Source organism: Hyla sarda, chromosome 3 (assembly GCF_029499605.1).
Source record: "Hyla sarda isolate aHylSar1 chromosome 3, aHylSar1.hap1, whole genome shotgun sequence".
NCBI classification, from domain to species: domain Eukaryota; kingdom Metazoa; phylum Chordata; class Amphibia; order Anura; family Hylidae; genus Hyla; species Hyla sarda.
Genome location: NC_079191.1, coordinates 55,322,975 through 55,336,342, shown reverse-complemented (window position 1 = coordinate 55,336,342; position 13,368 = coordinate 55,322,975). Strand labels below are relative to the sequence as shown.

Here is a 13,368-nt window from a genome sequence, read left to right as displayed (position 1 = left end):
CCTATCCTTAGGATAGGGGATAAGTTGTTCACCACTGGGTCACCACTGGACTACTCCTTTAATACCGGGCATTACCGTGATCGGTGATGTCCAGTATTAGTTGCAGGTCCCGGCCGTTGATGCCCGCCGGGACCGACCTAATATGACGCGGTTATATCGCGGGAGCCGGCGCAGGACATCAATAGTACAAACATTCATGCCTTCCTATGGTCTAAACACCATGAGGTACTGCCCAATGTGGCCATTTGCTAAGAAAACACCTTTGTACCTCTTTTAGCAGTGCCAATTTGGTTGGGCCCTATTGGGCGGCCTGGAAAAATAGTCAGATAATCTATTTCCAAGAGCAGCTTATCGTACCACTCAGTACTATACAGACTATTTCTTGAGCATACTGTGGAGGCAATCCAGGAGACCTGGCGCCCTAAAGTTGTTTTATAAAGGGAGCATTGTATGGTCTAGAAGACTCCCTATTCTAGCTTGGTGACCTCTTTACAGAAACATTAACTCCTCAGACCCACAAAGGCCTCCCAGCTAGCCACTATCCTGCTCAGTACTGATCAGGAGCAAGAATCACACATGAAAAGTTCTTTGGGACCCCTCAGACCCCAAAACCCTGGTGCCCTCACACCCCCTATAATATGTCCCTTTATCCATTGCCCATTGGATATATGACCTATAAAGAAGACCTTTTTTAAACATCACAAAACACCAAATTTGCATTAAATGCATTTATTATCTCCACTGCATGCACTGAACAATGTCAAACATCTTGGAAAAAAAACAGAACTACATGATGCATTAAATTAAAAGTCTAGTATGGACCAAAAAAAATAAATCCAATTGAAGAACAGTAAACGTCCATATTATCACTTCTACAAGCTGGATAAGTGCATGACAGTGAGTATATCGGAGCGTTCAGCTGCTGGATCCACACAATGTCATCAGGATTCTCAGGAAGATGAACGTCAATATTTCCCATATTAGAAGGTTCTGAAGAGCTGGTTCTGGAGATATCCAAGGTGCAAGAAAGATGTCTGGGCCTCCTTTTCTAGAGAAGCCAATTCCTGTACGGTTGGTGCCAACATTTCTACATGTCCTTTATAGAGGCCACCTACAAGAGCAGGGGAAATGTCAAAGAAGGATATGGTGAAGACTTGAAGACCGTGGCTCAAGATCACCTCATGTTTTGAATAGATTTTTTTCTCTTAAAGGATATGTTCACTTTAGCATTTTTATAATTGCCTTAATGCAGTTTTAAGAAAGAATTAAGCAATTTTGGCAATAGTCTTAAAGAGAATCTGACAGGCTGTTCACCCACAACAAACCAAATGTACTGGGTTATAGTGCGGGTGAACAGTCTACTTGTCCCTCATGACAATCCACTTGTACACAAAATAATTTTAACCAAAATAGTATGTAAGGTCTTTATTAGTTTATTTCGTTTTTGTACTTTAGTTTTTTCCTCCTCTCCCTATAACAGCCATAATTCCTATTTTTCCATCTACAGACCCATATGAGGGCTTGTTTTTTGAGGGACCAATTGTACTTTGTAATGCCACCTGTCATTTTTCCATAACATATGCTTTGAAACAAAAATTTATAATTTGTGGAGGTGAAATTGAAAAAAATAAAAAGGCAATATTGCAAGTTTGGGGTTTTATTTTACACACCATTCACCTTGTGGTCAGACTTACATGGTATTTTGATACTTTAGGTCGCCCCTATTACAGCTATACCAAATCTGTTTAGTTTCCGTCATGTTTTACTAATTTAAAAAAAAATTTAATTGCCATTTTCTGACCCCTATAATATTTAAATTTTTCCGTATACTGGGCTTACGAGGGCTCATTTTTGCGCTGTAATCTGCTGTTTGTATCGGTACCATTTTAGTATTGATCAGATTTTTTGATAGCATTTTACATTATTTTTTGTGGGATACGACGCACACAGTAATATCAAATACAATTATTATTATTATTAGGTTTACATGTTTTTTTGTATGGAAAATAGGAAAAGGAGAGAGGGTGATGTAAACTTTTAATATAGAAGGGGTTAAAAGGGGTACTCAGGTGGAAAACAAATTTTTGCTAATAACTGGTGGCAGAAAGTTAACAAGTTAACCACCATGGACGTGTATACATGTCCAGGGGGATGCACGTTCTTGCACCTGGACGAGTATACATGTCCATGGTTCTCGCGGGTACTGCCCAGTATACCCACGAGATCGCGGCAGAGACTTGGCCGTACTGCCAGGACCGAAGTAAACTTCTGTCACGATAGTTTAACCCTTACAGCAGCGTCTGGAAGTGACAGCGGGCTGGAAGTGCTTTGACAGAGGGTGCTCTCTCTATGTCTCTCCTGTAGCACCCCGCAACGATCACGGGGTGCTGCTAGTTACTTGGGCAGCGGGGGGTCTTACAAGGACCCCCAGGTCAGCGCCGGTTATTGCCTGTCAGGACGTGCCAGAGGCAGCATATAACTGCAATGCTTTGGAATACTAAGTATTCCAAAGCATTAAAAAAAAAATTGTACAAAAAAAAATAAAAAATAAGTGTAAAGAAAAAAAAAGTGTAAAACAATAAGTGTGATAAAAAAAAGTGTAGAAAAAAGGTTAAAAAAAAGTGGAAAAAAAAAAAAAGTGTAGAAAAACATTAAATAAATATAATGAAAACTAAAAATGCATAATGAGTAGGATCACACGGTGCACATCCACATCATATTACATGCTGCGGACGCCCGCCAGCAGTCACAATAACGAACTACCTGCTGCAGCTGGGTAGTTCTGTGTGTCCACTCATTATTACCACAACATGACGGATATATCCATCAGGAACTTAAAGGGGTATTCCAGGCAAAAAAATTTTTTTCATATATCAACTGGCTCCGGAAAGTTAAACAGATTTGTAAATTACTTCTATTAAAAAATCTTAATCTTTCCAATAGTTATTAGCTTCTGAAGTTGAGTTGCTGTTTTCTGTCTAACTGCTTTCTGATGACTCACGTCCCGGGAGCTGTCCAGCTCCTATGGGGATATTCTCCCATCATGCACAGCTCCCGGGATGTGACATCATTGAGCAGTTAGACAGAAAACTTCAGAAGCTAATAACTATTGGAAGGATTAAGATTTTTTTAATAGAAGTAATTTACAAATCTATTTAACTTTCTGGAGCCAGTTGATATATAAAAAAAAGTTTTTGCCTGGAATACCCCTTTAACTGTCACAGACAGCCGCGCGTCACAGCTAGTTGACCAAGGACCGATCAGAGTAGTCCCTGGTCCAGCAAATACACTTGTATTGTTCTGCCAGCTCTGATCCTTTGCAGGCATGGAATGGGGGGGTCTATAATTCATATAATTATGCCCTGAAAGCCAAACGGGGCTCCTCTCCTTCTTGGTCCTACCAGGCGGTCAGGCAACCAGATATGGCCTAAGTAGGGGTACTGCCCAGACCGGGACAGACAGTGTGATAAGATAAGGGGCACATTTTCTACTTTTCAGATGCAATGTACAAAAAATATCTCCCATAAATGATGCATTTGTGAAGAAAAAAAAGCAAATAATTTTTTCCACTGACTTTGTAACCATTCCAGCCACACAAAAAGGACTCAAAGTACTCACTTTTGGTCTAGGTCAGTGTTTCCCAAATGCGGTCCTCTAGCACCCCCAACAGGTCATGTTTTCTGGATTTCCTTAGTCTTTCACAGGTGATATAACTGTGTTGATGCCTGATTCACTGACCAGAATTATATCACCTGTGAAAGACTAAGGAAATCCAGAAAACATGACCTGTTGGGGGTGCTAGAGGACCGTGTTTGGGAAACACTGGTCTAGGTGAATACTTTAGGGGTGTAGTTTCCATAATGGGTCACTTGTGGGGGTTCTGTATGGTTCTGGCAGCTAAAACCCTTGCAGGCATGAAGTGTGGCCTATAATCCATTCAGCCTAAAATGATGCCCTGAAAGCCAAATGGCGCTCCTCTCCATCTGGGTCCTACCACGTAGCCAAGGAACCAAATATGGGCTAAGCGGGGGTATTTCCAAACACGGGACGAGCAGCTCAATAAAATACAGGGTGCATTTCTTTCAATATCAGAAGTGATGTGCAAAAAATATGTCCCACAAATGATGCATTTGTGAAAAAAAGCTAATTTCGAATTTTTTACGCTGACTTTGTAATAATTCCTGCCAAAAAGCTATGGGGTTAAAATACTCACTGTACCCCCTAGCGAATACCTTGAGGGGTCTAGTTTTTAAATGGGGTAATTTAAGGGGGGGGGGGGGGGGCTATGTTCTACCACCTTCAAATTTCTGCAAACCTTGCATAGCACATAAAAAAAATATGTATTTAGCAAGTAGACATCTGAAAGTATAAGTTTCATAAACTATTTTGTCAGTAAGTATAAATATATGCAACCTATTATTGTTCAAATAGCTAAAAAACTTTTTTATTTCATGATTTTTTGCATTGTAAAAAATAAACTACAAATTATATCGGCTTACTTTTACTATGTACATGAAGTACAACTTGTAACAAAAAAAAAACGATGTCAGAATTATCGTGATCGGCAAAGCTGTAAACTCAAATGGCAGGATTTATTTTAATATTCTTTTTTAATAAGTAAGACTATTTGTAACATTTTTTTTGTTTTATTTTACAAACATGGTGGGGTTGGAAACAAAAGCAGCTTGCAATGATGGATATACCCTTTATAGAAGTAAAGATAGTTCCATTGAACATACCTCCAGTAGCCCTCCTTTGTCCATAGGTCACCTTTCCATCAAATTCATCCAGGGGCACCTTCATATCAGGCTCCACTTGGGATATAGTGCAGGTCAAGTGCTCCTCAATTTCTGACAGCAGCTAAAGAAAGGGATTGCAGTGACATAATACACTTTAATTAAACAAGGAACAGATTCCAATAGACAAAACAAACGGTGGCCCCTCTAGATGTTGCAAAACTACAACTCCCAGCAAGGTCGGACAGCTGTTGGCCTACTACACAGTGTTGCCTCCTAAATGTAAGACAGCAGTCATACATGTGCCCAGATGTTTTAGAACATCTAGTGCAGTGGTCTTCAAACTGTGGCCCCCCCCAGATGTTGCAAAATTATAACTCCCGGCATGCCCGGACAGCTGTTGGCCTACTATGCACACAGTGTTGCCTCCTAAGTGTAAGACAGCAGTCATACATGTGCCCAAATGTTTTAGAACATCTAGAGCAGTGGTCTTCAAACTGTGGCCCCCCAGATATTGCAAAACTACAACTCCCGGCATGCCCGGACAGCCAACGGCTGTCCGAGAATGCTGGGAATTGCAGTTTTGCAACATTCGGAGAGCCAATGTTTGGAGACCTCTGCACTTAAGTTTATGAAATGCAGCTACACCTATGTAAACTGGGAGGCAGGTTAGATGCATGGATTGGATGTCAGGTCTGTGTGCTATATAAATGTAGGTCAAAACATAGCATTTTTATTTTATGGAGGATTTTTTTTTCCATTTTTTTAAGTGCTTTATTAAAGTGGTACTCCAGTGCTTAGACATCTTATCCCCTATACAAAGGATAGGGGATAAGATGCCTGATCGCGGGAGTCCCGCCGCTGGGGACCCCCGTGATCTTACATGCCTTACCCTGTTAGAATCAATCCCCGGAGCGTGTTCGCTCCGGGTCTGATTACTGGCGATCAAAGGGAAGACTAAGCATAGTGACGTCACGGCTCCGCACCCATGTGATGTTATGCTCCGCCCCCTCAATGCAAGCCTATGGGAGGGGGCGTGACAGCTTTCACACCCCTCCAATAGACTAGCATTGAGGGGGGCGGAGCATGACGTCACACGGGGGTGGAGCCGTGACTTCACAATGCTCCGTCCTCGTGGTCGAGATGGACTCAGCCTGAGGACCTCCAGCGGTTCCGGAAGCCGCTAAAGGTGGGTGCTGCACGGTAGATCCCGGGGGTCCCCAGTGGAGGGACCCCTGCGATCTGACATCTTATCCCCTATCCTTTGGATAGGGGATAAGATGTCTAGGGGCGGAGTACCCCTTTAAGTGCTGCAGACATTTTTATCTGTTACCCCATGACACATCTTATATAATGATTGAGAATGCCTGGAAATGTGGTGGTGAAGCTTATATTTAAAGACAACATGGCAGATACACTTTTCTCTCTTCCAATATCGTATGTACAATTCTTCAACACACAGACTGAATGTTACTACAAGAAGGATAACAGATACCTGCATCTCATTGTACCAAATAGTGCAGCCTCCTTCTTCCTTTAGTCTGGTGTTATAACAGCCTTTTCCACGACTGCTGCAAACATGATACCAAACCTATAACAAAAAGGAAGGCTTTTATAAGTTTTTATGAAAAATGATAAAATAACTAAATTCACCAATTTCCATTCCTATTGCTTTTTGTATTGCACTTAAAAATTTTTTTTTTTTATTGCAACAGTTGCAGTGGCCAAAGTCCCTTACACGCATAAAGTGAGGGAATGACATCATACAGCCATCCACTCTGTCACTGTCCATATCCCTCTCTGAAAGCAGCCCCCACTCTCCTACGAGACAGAGACCATGTGATTTCTGCCCTGCCCTGATGAGTCATGCTCTCTTTAGTGCTGAGAACTGGGAGGTGTGTGCAGCCTCAGCCAATCAGACACTGAACCTCTCTCTGCTGCTCAGAGCAGGAGGATGGGGGCTGGCAGAGCAGAGCTGCAATGATTGCTGGGAGATGTAGGCAAGGGGAGAAAAGGATGGCAAAGAATATCAAGCCGCCAGAGAAGACAACAGGGGCCACATGACCCATCTATATCAGGTAGGGTGGTTTACAGGGAACATATTCCAGAAGTGTGGGGGGCAGTGGCAAGATAATGCCACTAGGTCTATAAGGTTAGACTTCCTGTTGTGTACAGATCACTTCCCAGCAGTGTCCTCTTTATCATCCCATACAGAGTTACAGTGAATGGTGACACCAGTGTACAGATAACAGAGATACACCGTATAGCTGTTGCTCACAGATCAGCCTCCCCCTCCCTGTGGAATGATCTCTGTAAAATTCACTGAGAATGCACAAACCCCTTTCCTATTCATATGAATGGGATAGCTTGTTGTCTATAATCCCTGGGTCCTGCTGTCAAGCATCTCTCTAACTATGATGTTACAGCTCAGGCAAAATGGCTTCCTCCATAATAATGTACAAAAAAATGAAATAAATTACAATCAGAAAATAGAAACAAATTACAACAACATCAAGAACATTTTTAAGTAACTGGCTCTAATCAGAAGAAAAATCTAGGTGATACATTTCTTTTAATAGGCTGCTTGCATTAGACATCACTACTCAACTTTCTCTATTAGGGAATACAGATGTAATAGAGAGAGTGGTACCTGGCTCTTGTCTTTCCTCACCCCACTGGCTAAAGCAGATCGATAATAAAAATCTGTAAATCAGTAGCAGATAGAACGTGCTGTCCGATACCCTTAGCAATAATAGCAGATTACAGAGCGTTCCTAGTAGAAAACCACCCGGTGATCCATACAACAAGGGTCCAACCTGAACAAGACCTTCAAAGTCCTAAAGAGCACTTCTGAGCATATAACCAAGTCCTGTGTCTTTAATGTTTGCATTTTACTGCGATTACATTTTCCACTGTATTATTACCACTTTGCTAAAGCCTCCAGAATCCCGTGTATTATCTTGTTCCTTACCTTTTCTTTTTCTGATGCAACCAGAGAAATTGCCAAACCCATTCTGAAATATTAAGGAAGTTGGTAAGTGCACTATCATACAGCATTTATATAACAGACAAAATAGTAGAATGTTACTAACCCAATTTAATCCTTTATGCTCTATTCACATGTACAGTATTCTGTGCAGATTTGACGCGGAGGATTTTCTGCTGCAGTTTTCAATATAAACTGAACACAGGTGGAAAGCCTGTGCATCAAATCTGCGCAGAATACTGTACGTGTGAATAGACCCTTACGGAGCAATGAGCAGTATTTTACCCTTTAATCCCCCACATGATATCCCAATTAGTGGCCAGTAGTATAGGACACTGCCATGATACATCTTAGGAGAAGGAAAGGTCTTTAGATCTCTTTAGATTAGGAGTTTCCAGGCTTGTAATAATACAGAAAACTAACAGAGTGTCTGAATGCTCACAACAGGATGTCACCAGAGCTCAGAAGTATTTTTCATTTAAAGCACAACGCCAGCATTCCTCTCCTGCCATTCTGTGGAGTTCAAAAGTAGAAGAAAGATGATACCCAGCACTCACCAGTGATGCACAGTGAAGATTTATTATGCCGTAGTGTAGTACAAGGATGAGTTTCAGTGTGGGAGCCTGTCTGTAGGAAGACAGCTGAGGAAGGCTCCCACACCGAAACGCGTCTTTGTACTACACTATGGCATAATAAATCTTCACTGTGCATCACTGGTGAGTGCTGGGTATCATCTTTCTTCTACCTGTGGCTTTACCCTACCTAGTGCACCACACCACAGATTCCAAAGAAGTGCCGACATATCCCCTATACACTGTGGAGTTTGGCGTGGCAAGATAGAGGCCAGGCAACTGTACAACGCCCAGCGAGTTCGGTGCAATACCTTTTACTTAGATGTGTGCCCATGCACAGAACTACAGGGAGCTACAGGGAAGTGAGGGAGAAGAGATAACCGTGTTTTCAGAGTCCGAGATGTCACATGAGCAGGAGAAAACACCAGGAACGTGATAATGTGAATGCATCTTAGATTGGCCTACAAAGGCATCTCAGCTATAGACATTACATTTGCACATAATTTTTAAAGATCAATTTATTTTTTTTATAAAACAAACAGTTAAGTCAATCCCTTTCACATGAATTCCTACCAATGAATGAATAGGATCCGCATTAATGCACACAGTGTTAGCATATGAGGGCACATGTACAAATATGAGGTGCTACCTTATAACATCAATTAGACCAATTGTAATTAGGAAAAATAAGATGCTTTATAATTCTACAATACCTCTCAGCTCGGCCCACTCTACCAATGCGGTGGACATAGTTCTGCTTCTCATCTGGAAGGGTTACATTGATAACTGCAAGATAAAAAAAAACACCAGAGCTTTACCCCTCTGAACACAACCAACACAATAAACAATAAACACATACATGAAAGCGATATTCCGGCCATAGACATCTTAAGAATAGGGATAAGGATAGGGGATAAAAGGTCTGATCGCGGGGACCCGCCGATGGGCCCCCGCGATCTCCGTGCAGCACCCGCATTCTGTGCCAGGCTGCTGCTCAGAAACCTCTGTGTTTCCGGGACAGGGGATGTGACGTCACACTATGCCCCCTCCATTCATGTCTATGGAAGGAAGCATAACGGTCATGACCCTCGGGCCTCCTGCGATCAGATATCTTATCCCCTATCCTTTGGACAGGGGATAAGATGTCTATGGCCGTAATACCCCTTTAAAGGAGAACTATCATGCAGAAAAACGTATCCTCTTTCTAAAGGGGGACCAGTCTCTTCCCGGGAACCCGATGCGATCCCAAACTTATCACCTATCCTTTGTATATAGGATACATTTTTCTACATGATACTTCTCCTTTAAGATTTTACAGGCACTCACCATAAGGGACTCCACGGATATCGATACCTCTGGCAGCCACATCCGTACAGATCAAGAACCGGACATCGTTTTTCTTAAGAGAATCAATGCAACAAGTAGTTAGACGATAACAGATTTATTGTACTCGCAAATTGTTTTCTTCTATGCTAAATGTCCATGAATCTATTAAGCCATTGATCACTATGGCCAGAGGAGTTTTCAGATGTCACTGCACAAGGATGATATTTTAAGGTATGAAGGAAACGTCTTGGTGTTCACACAGTAATATGTGTTTTGCAAGAGGTTCCCTAATTTTTATATAATCTGTAAAAGCAATCTGCAACTGTGACGATGACCTTTTATTTGGACACTCAGCAAGTATAAATGAAAACTTAAAGGGAACCAATCATCAGATTTTACCCTATATAATGCTTGGCAAAGCGTTATATAGGGTAAAATTGTTGTCCTCACCATCCCCGGGGGACGCTCCTGCCCCCAGGGATGGTGAAGATAGGAAGTTACAAACTAGTCACCGCCGCCGCCGTAAGTAGTCACCTGGGCGGGGAGCTCTTCTCACCTACTCCCGTTCTTCGGCCAGGAGCAACGCCCCCTCCACTTGATTGATGGGCCGCGTCATTGTTCCACTCACTGAACAGACGGAGCAGAGCGATGACGCTGCCCGTCAATCAAGCTGAGGGGGCGTCGCTCCCGGCCGAAGAACGTGAGTAGGTGAGAAGAGCTCCCCGCCCAGGTGACTACTTACGGCAGCGGCGGTGACTAGTTTATAACGTCATATCTTCACCATCCCTGGGGGCAGGAGCGTCCCCCGGGAATGGTGAAAATAAAGATTTTACCCTATATAACGCTTTGCCAAGCATGATATAGGGTAAAATCTGATTGGTTCCCGTTAATGTGACATATACTAATACTAAAGCAACACTTGTTATGGGGCAGGAGGGTATTTTCTTTTTCTGTTCTCATTAATTAATACTAAGTAATACTGAGTAAGTGGTCTTCTGAAAGAGACTGGCCACTATGCAGAATATATGGTGGACTCAAAAAATCTGGTCTGGATAAGGGGGTGATCTCTCATAAAGGTGGTCTTTAAAGAGGTTTAATTGTATATTGTATTCTCCTTGTTCACAAAACACACAACAGTGACATCTCCAGGTTTTACTAATATTATATTGAGGTTGTATGCTGGACATACTGGGAGTTGTAGTCTTGAAACAGCTGGACACACACTGTTTAGAAAACACTGTTTTAAGAGATACTCAAATTCATTTTCTAACCAGGGGGCGCTGTTGTACCTTAAATCTTTCCAGATTTTGTTTTCTCTCATGCGGCTTTCTGTCACTATGAAGACATACACATGAGAACTGATGTCCTTTTCTGTCAGGTCCTGTAACATATTGAAGCATTTCTCAGATTATTTGTGCACATTGTATTGGGATACAGATGTAAATTCTTTTAAATACTTTTTTTTTTTTTTTTAGACACCCTGTATGATGAAAGTATATGCAGATCGTGCACTGTTGTATATCCAGCAACTTTTCACCAAACCACAAACGTCTTATTGTAACAGAATACATACCTATAATAATAGGTGTTGATTATATTTAGTAAATGTTGGCACCCCTGAAATTTTTCAAGAAAATGAAGTATTTCTCACAGAAAAGGATTGCAGTAACATGTTTTGCTATACACATGTTTATTCCCTTTGTGTGTATGGGAACTAAACCAAAAAAGGGAGGAAAAAAAGCAAATTGGACATAATGTCACACCAAACTCCAAAAATGAGGAACATTGTGGATAAATAAGATTGTTTCAAGCATGTGATGCTCCTTTAAACGCACCTGGGGCAAGTAACAGGTGTGGGCAATATAAAAATCACACCTGAAAGCAGATAAAAAGGAGAGAAGTTCACTTAGTCTTTGCATTGTGTGTGTATGTGTGTGTGAGCGCAACACTAACCATGGACAACAGAAAGGAGAAGAGAACTGTCTGAGGACTTGAAAACCAAAATTGTGGAAAAATATCAACAATCTCAAGGTTACAAGTCCATCTCCAGAGATTTAGATTTGCCTTTGTCCACAGTGCGCAACATTATCAAGAAGTTTGCAACCCATGGCACTGTAGGTAATCTCCCTGGGCGTGGATGGAAGAGATAAATTGATGAAAGGTGTCAACGCAGGATAGTCCGGATGGTGGATAAGCAGCCCCAAACAAGTTCCAAAGATATTCAAGCTGTCCTGCAGGCTCAGGGAGCATCAGTGTCAGCGCAAACTATCGATCGACATTTAAACTAAATGAAACGCTATGGCAGGAGACCCAGGAGAACCCCACTGCTGACACAGAGACATAAAAAAGCAAGACTACATTTTGCCAACATGAACTTCAGTAAGACAAATTCCTTCTGGGAAAACATCTTGAGTACAGATGAGACCAAGAGAGAGCTTTGTGGTAAAGCACATCATTCTACTGTTTACCGAAAACAGAATGAAGCCTACAAAGAAAAGAACACAGCACCTACAGTGAAATATGGTGGAGGTTCAATGATGTTTTGGGGTTGTTTTGCTGCCTCTGGCACTGGGTGCCTTGAATGTGTGCAAGACATCATGAAATCTGAGGATTAGCAACGGATTTTGGGTGCCACTGTACAGCCCAGTGTCAGAAAGCTGGGTTTGCGTCCGAGATTTTGGGTCTTCCAGCAGGACAATGACTCCAAACATACGTCAAAAAGCACCAAGAAATGGATGGCAACAAAGCGCTGGAGAGTTCTGAAGTGGCCAGAAATAAGTCCAGATCTAAATCCCATTGAACACCTGTGGAGAGATCTTAAAATTGCTTTTGGGAAAAGGCGCCTTCTAATAAGAGAGACCTGGAGCAGTTTGCAAAGGAAGAGGGATCCAACATTCCGGCTGAGAGGTGTAAGAAGCTTATTGATGGTTATAGGAAGCAACTGATGTCAGTAATTTTTTCCAAAGAGTGTGCAACCAAATATTAAGTTAAAGGGGTTCTCCGGTGAAAACCTTTTTTCTTTTAAATCAACTGGTGGCAGAAAGTTAAACATATTTGTAAATTACTTCTATTAAAAAATCTTAATCCTTCCTGTACTTATTAGCTGCTGAATACTACAGAGGAAATTCTTTTCTTTTTGGAATGCTCGCTGGTGACAGCACGAGCACAATTCTCTCTGCTGACGTTATTATAATAATAATAATGCTTTATTTATTCTTGTCCTTAGTGGGATTTGAACCCAAGTCCCCAGCACTGCAAGGCAGCAGTGCTAACCACTGAGCCACCATGCTGCCCTTAGCATACATCTGCTATGCATGGTTGCTAAAATGGACAGAGATGTCAGCAGAGAGCACTGTGCTCGTGATGTCATCAGTGTTCCAAAAAGAAAGTAATTTCCTCTGTAGCATTCAGCAGCTAATAAGTACTGGAAGGATTAAGATTTTTTAATAGAAGTAATTTACAAATATGTTTAACTTTCTGCCATCAGTTGATTTAAAAGAAAAAAGGTTTTCACCGGAGTACCCCTTTAAGGGTGCCAATAATTTTGTCCAGACCATTTTTGGAGTTTGGTGTGACATTATGTCCAATTTGCTTTTTTTCCTCCCTTTTTTTTAGTTTAGTTCCAATACACACAAAGGGAATAAACATGTGTATAGCAAAACATGTGTATAGCAAAACATGTGTTACTGCAATCCTTTTCTGTGAGAAATACTTCACTTCCTAAAAAAAATTTCAGTGGTGCCAACAT

General features: G+C 41.6%; 1 protein-coding gene across 1 annotated transcript in view; it reads right to left on the bottom strand.

Annotated features, from left to right (window-relative positions):
• Nucleotides 1–713: 713 nt before the first annotated feature.
• The window catches only part of DDX1 (DEAD-box helicase 1), a 53,687-nt gene continuing 41,032 nt past the window's right edge, over nt 714–13,368 (bottom strand). Inside the window, exons 20-26 of the mRNA XM_056564223.1 lie at nt 10,910–11,001; nt 9,621–9,693; nt 9,008–9,080; nt 7,708–7,750; nt 6,232–6,327; nt 4,740–4,860; nt 714–1,111 (exon numbers count right to left, since the gene is read on the bottom strand). Coding sequence (XP_056420198.1) covers nt 981–1,111; nt 4,740–4,860; nt 6,232–6,327; nt 7,708–7,750; nt 9,008–9,080; nt 9,621–9,693; nt 10,910–11,001 — 629 coding nt within the window. The 3' untranslated portion in view covers nt 714–980. The remainder of the gene's footprint in view (nt 1,112–4,739; nt 4,861–6,231; nt 6,328–7,707; nt 7,751–9,007; nt 9,081–9,620; nt 9,694–10,909; nt 11,002–13,368) is intronic.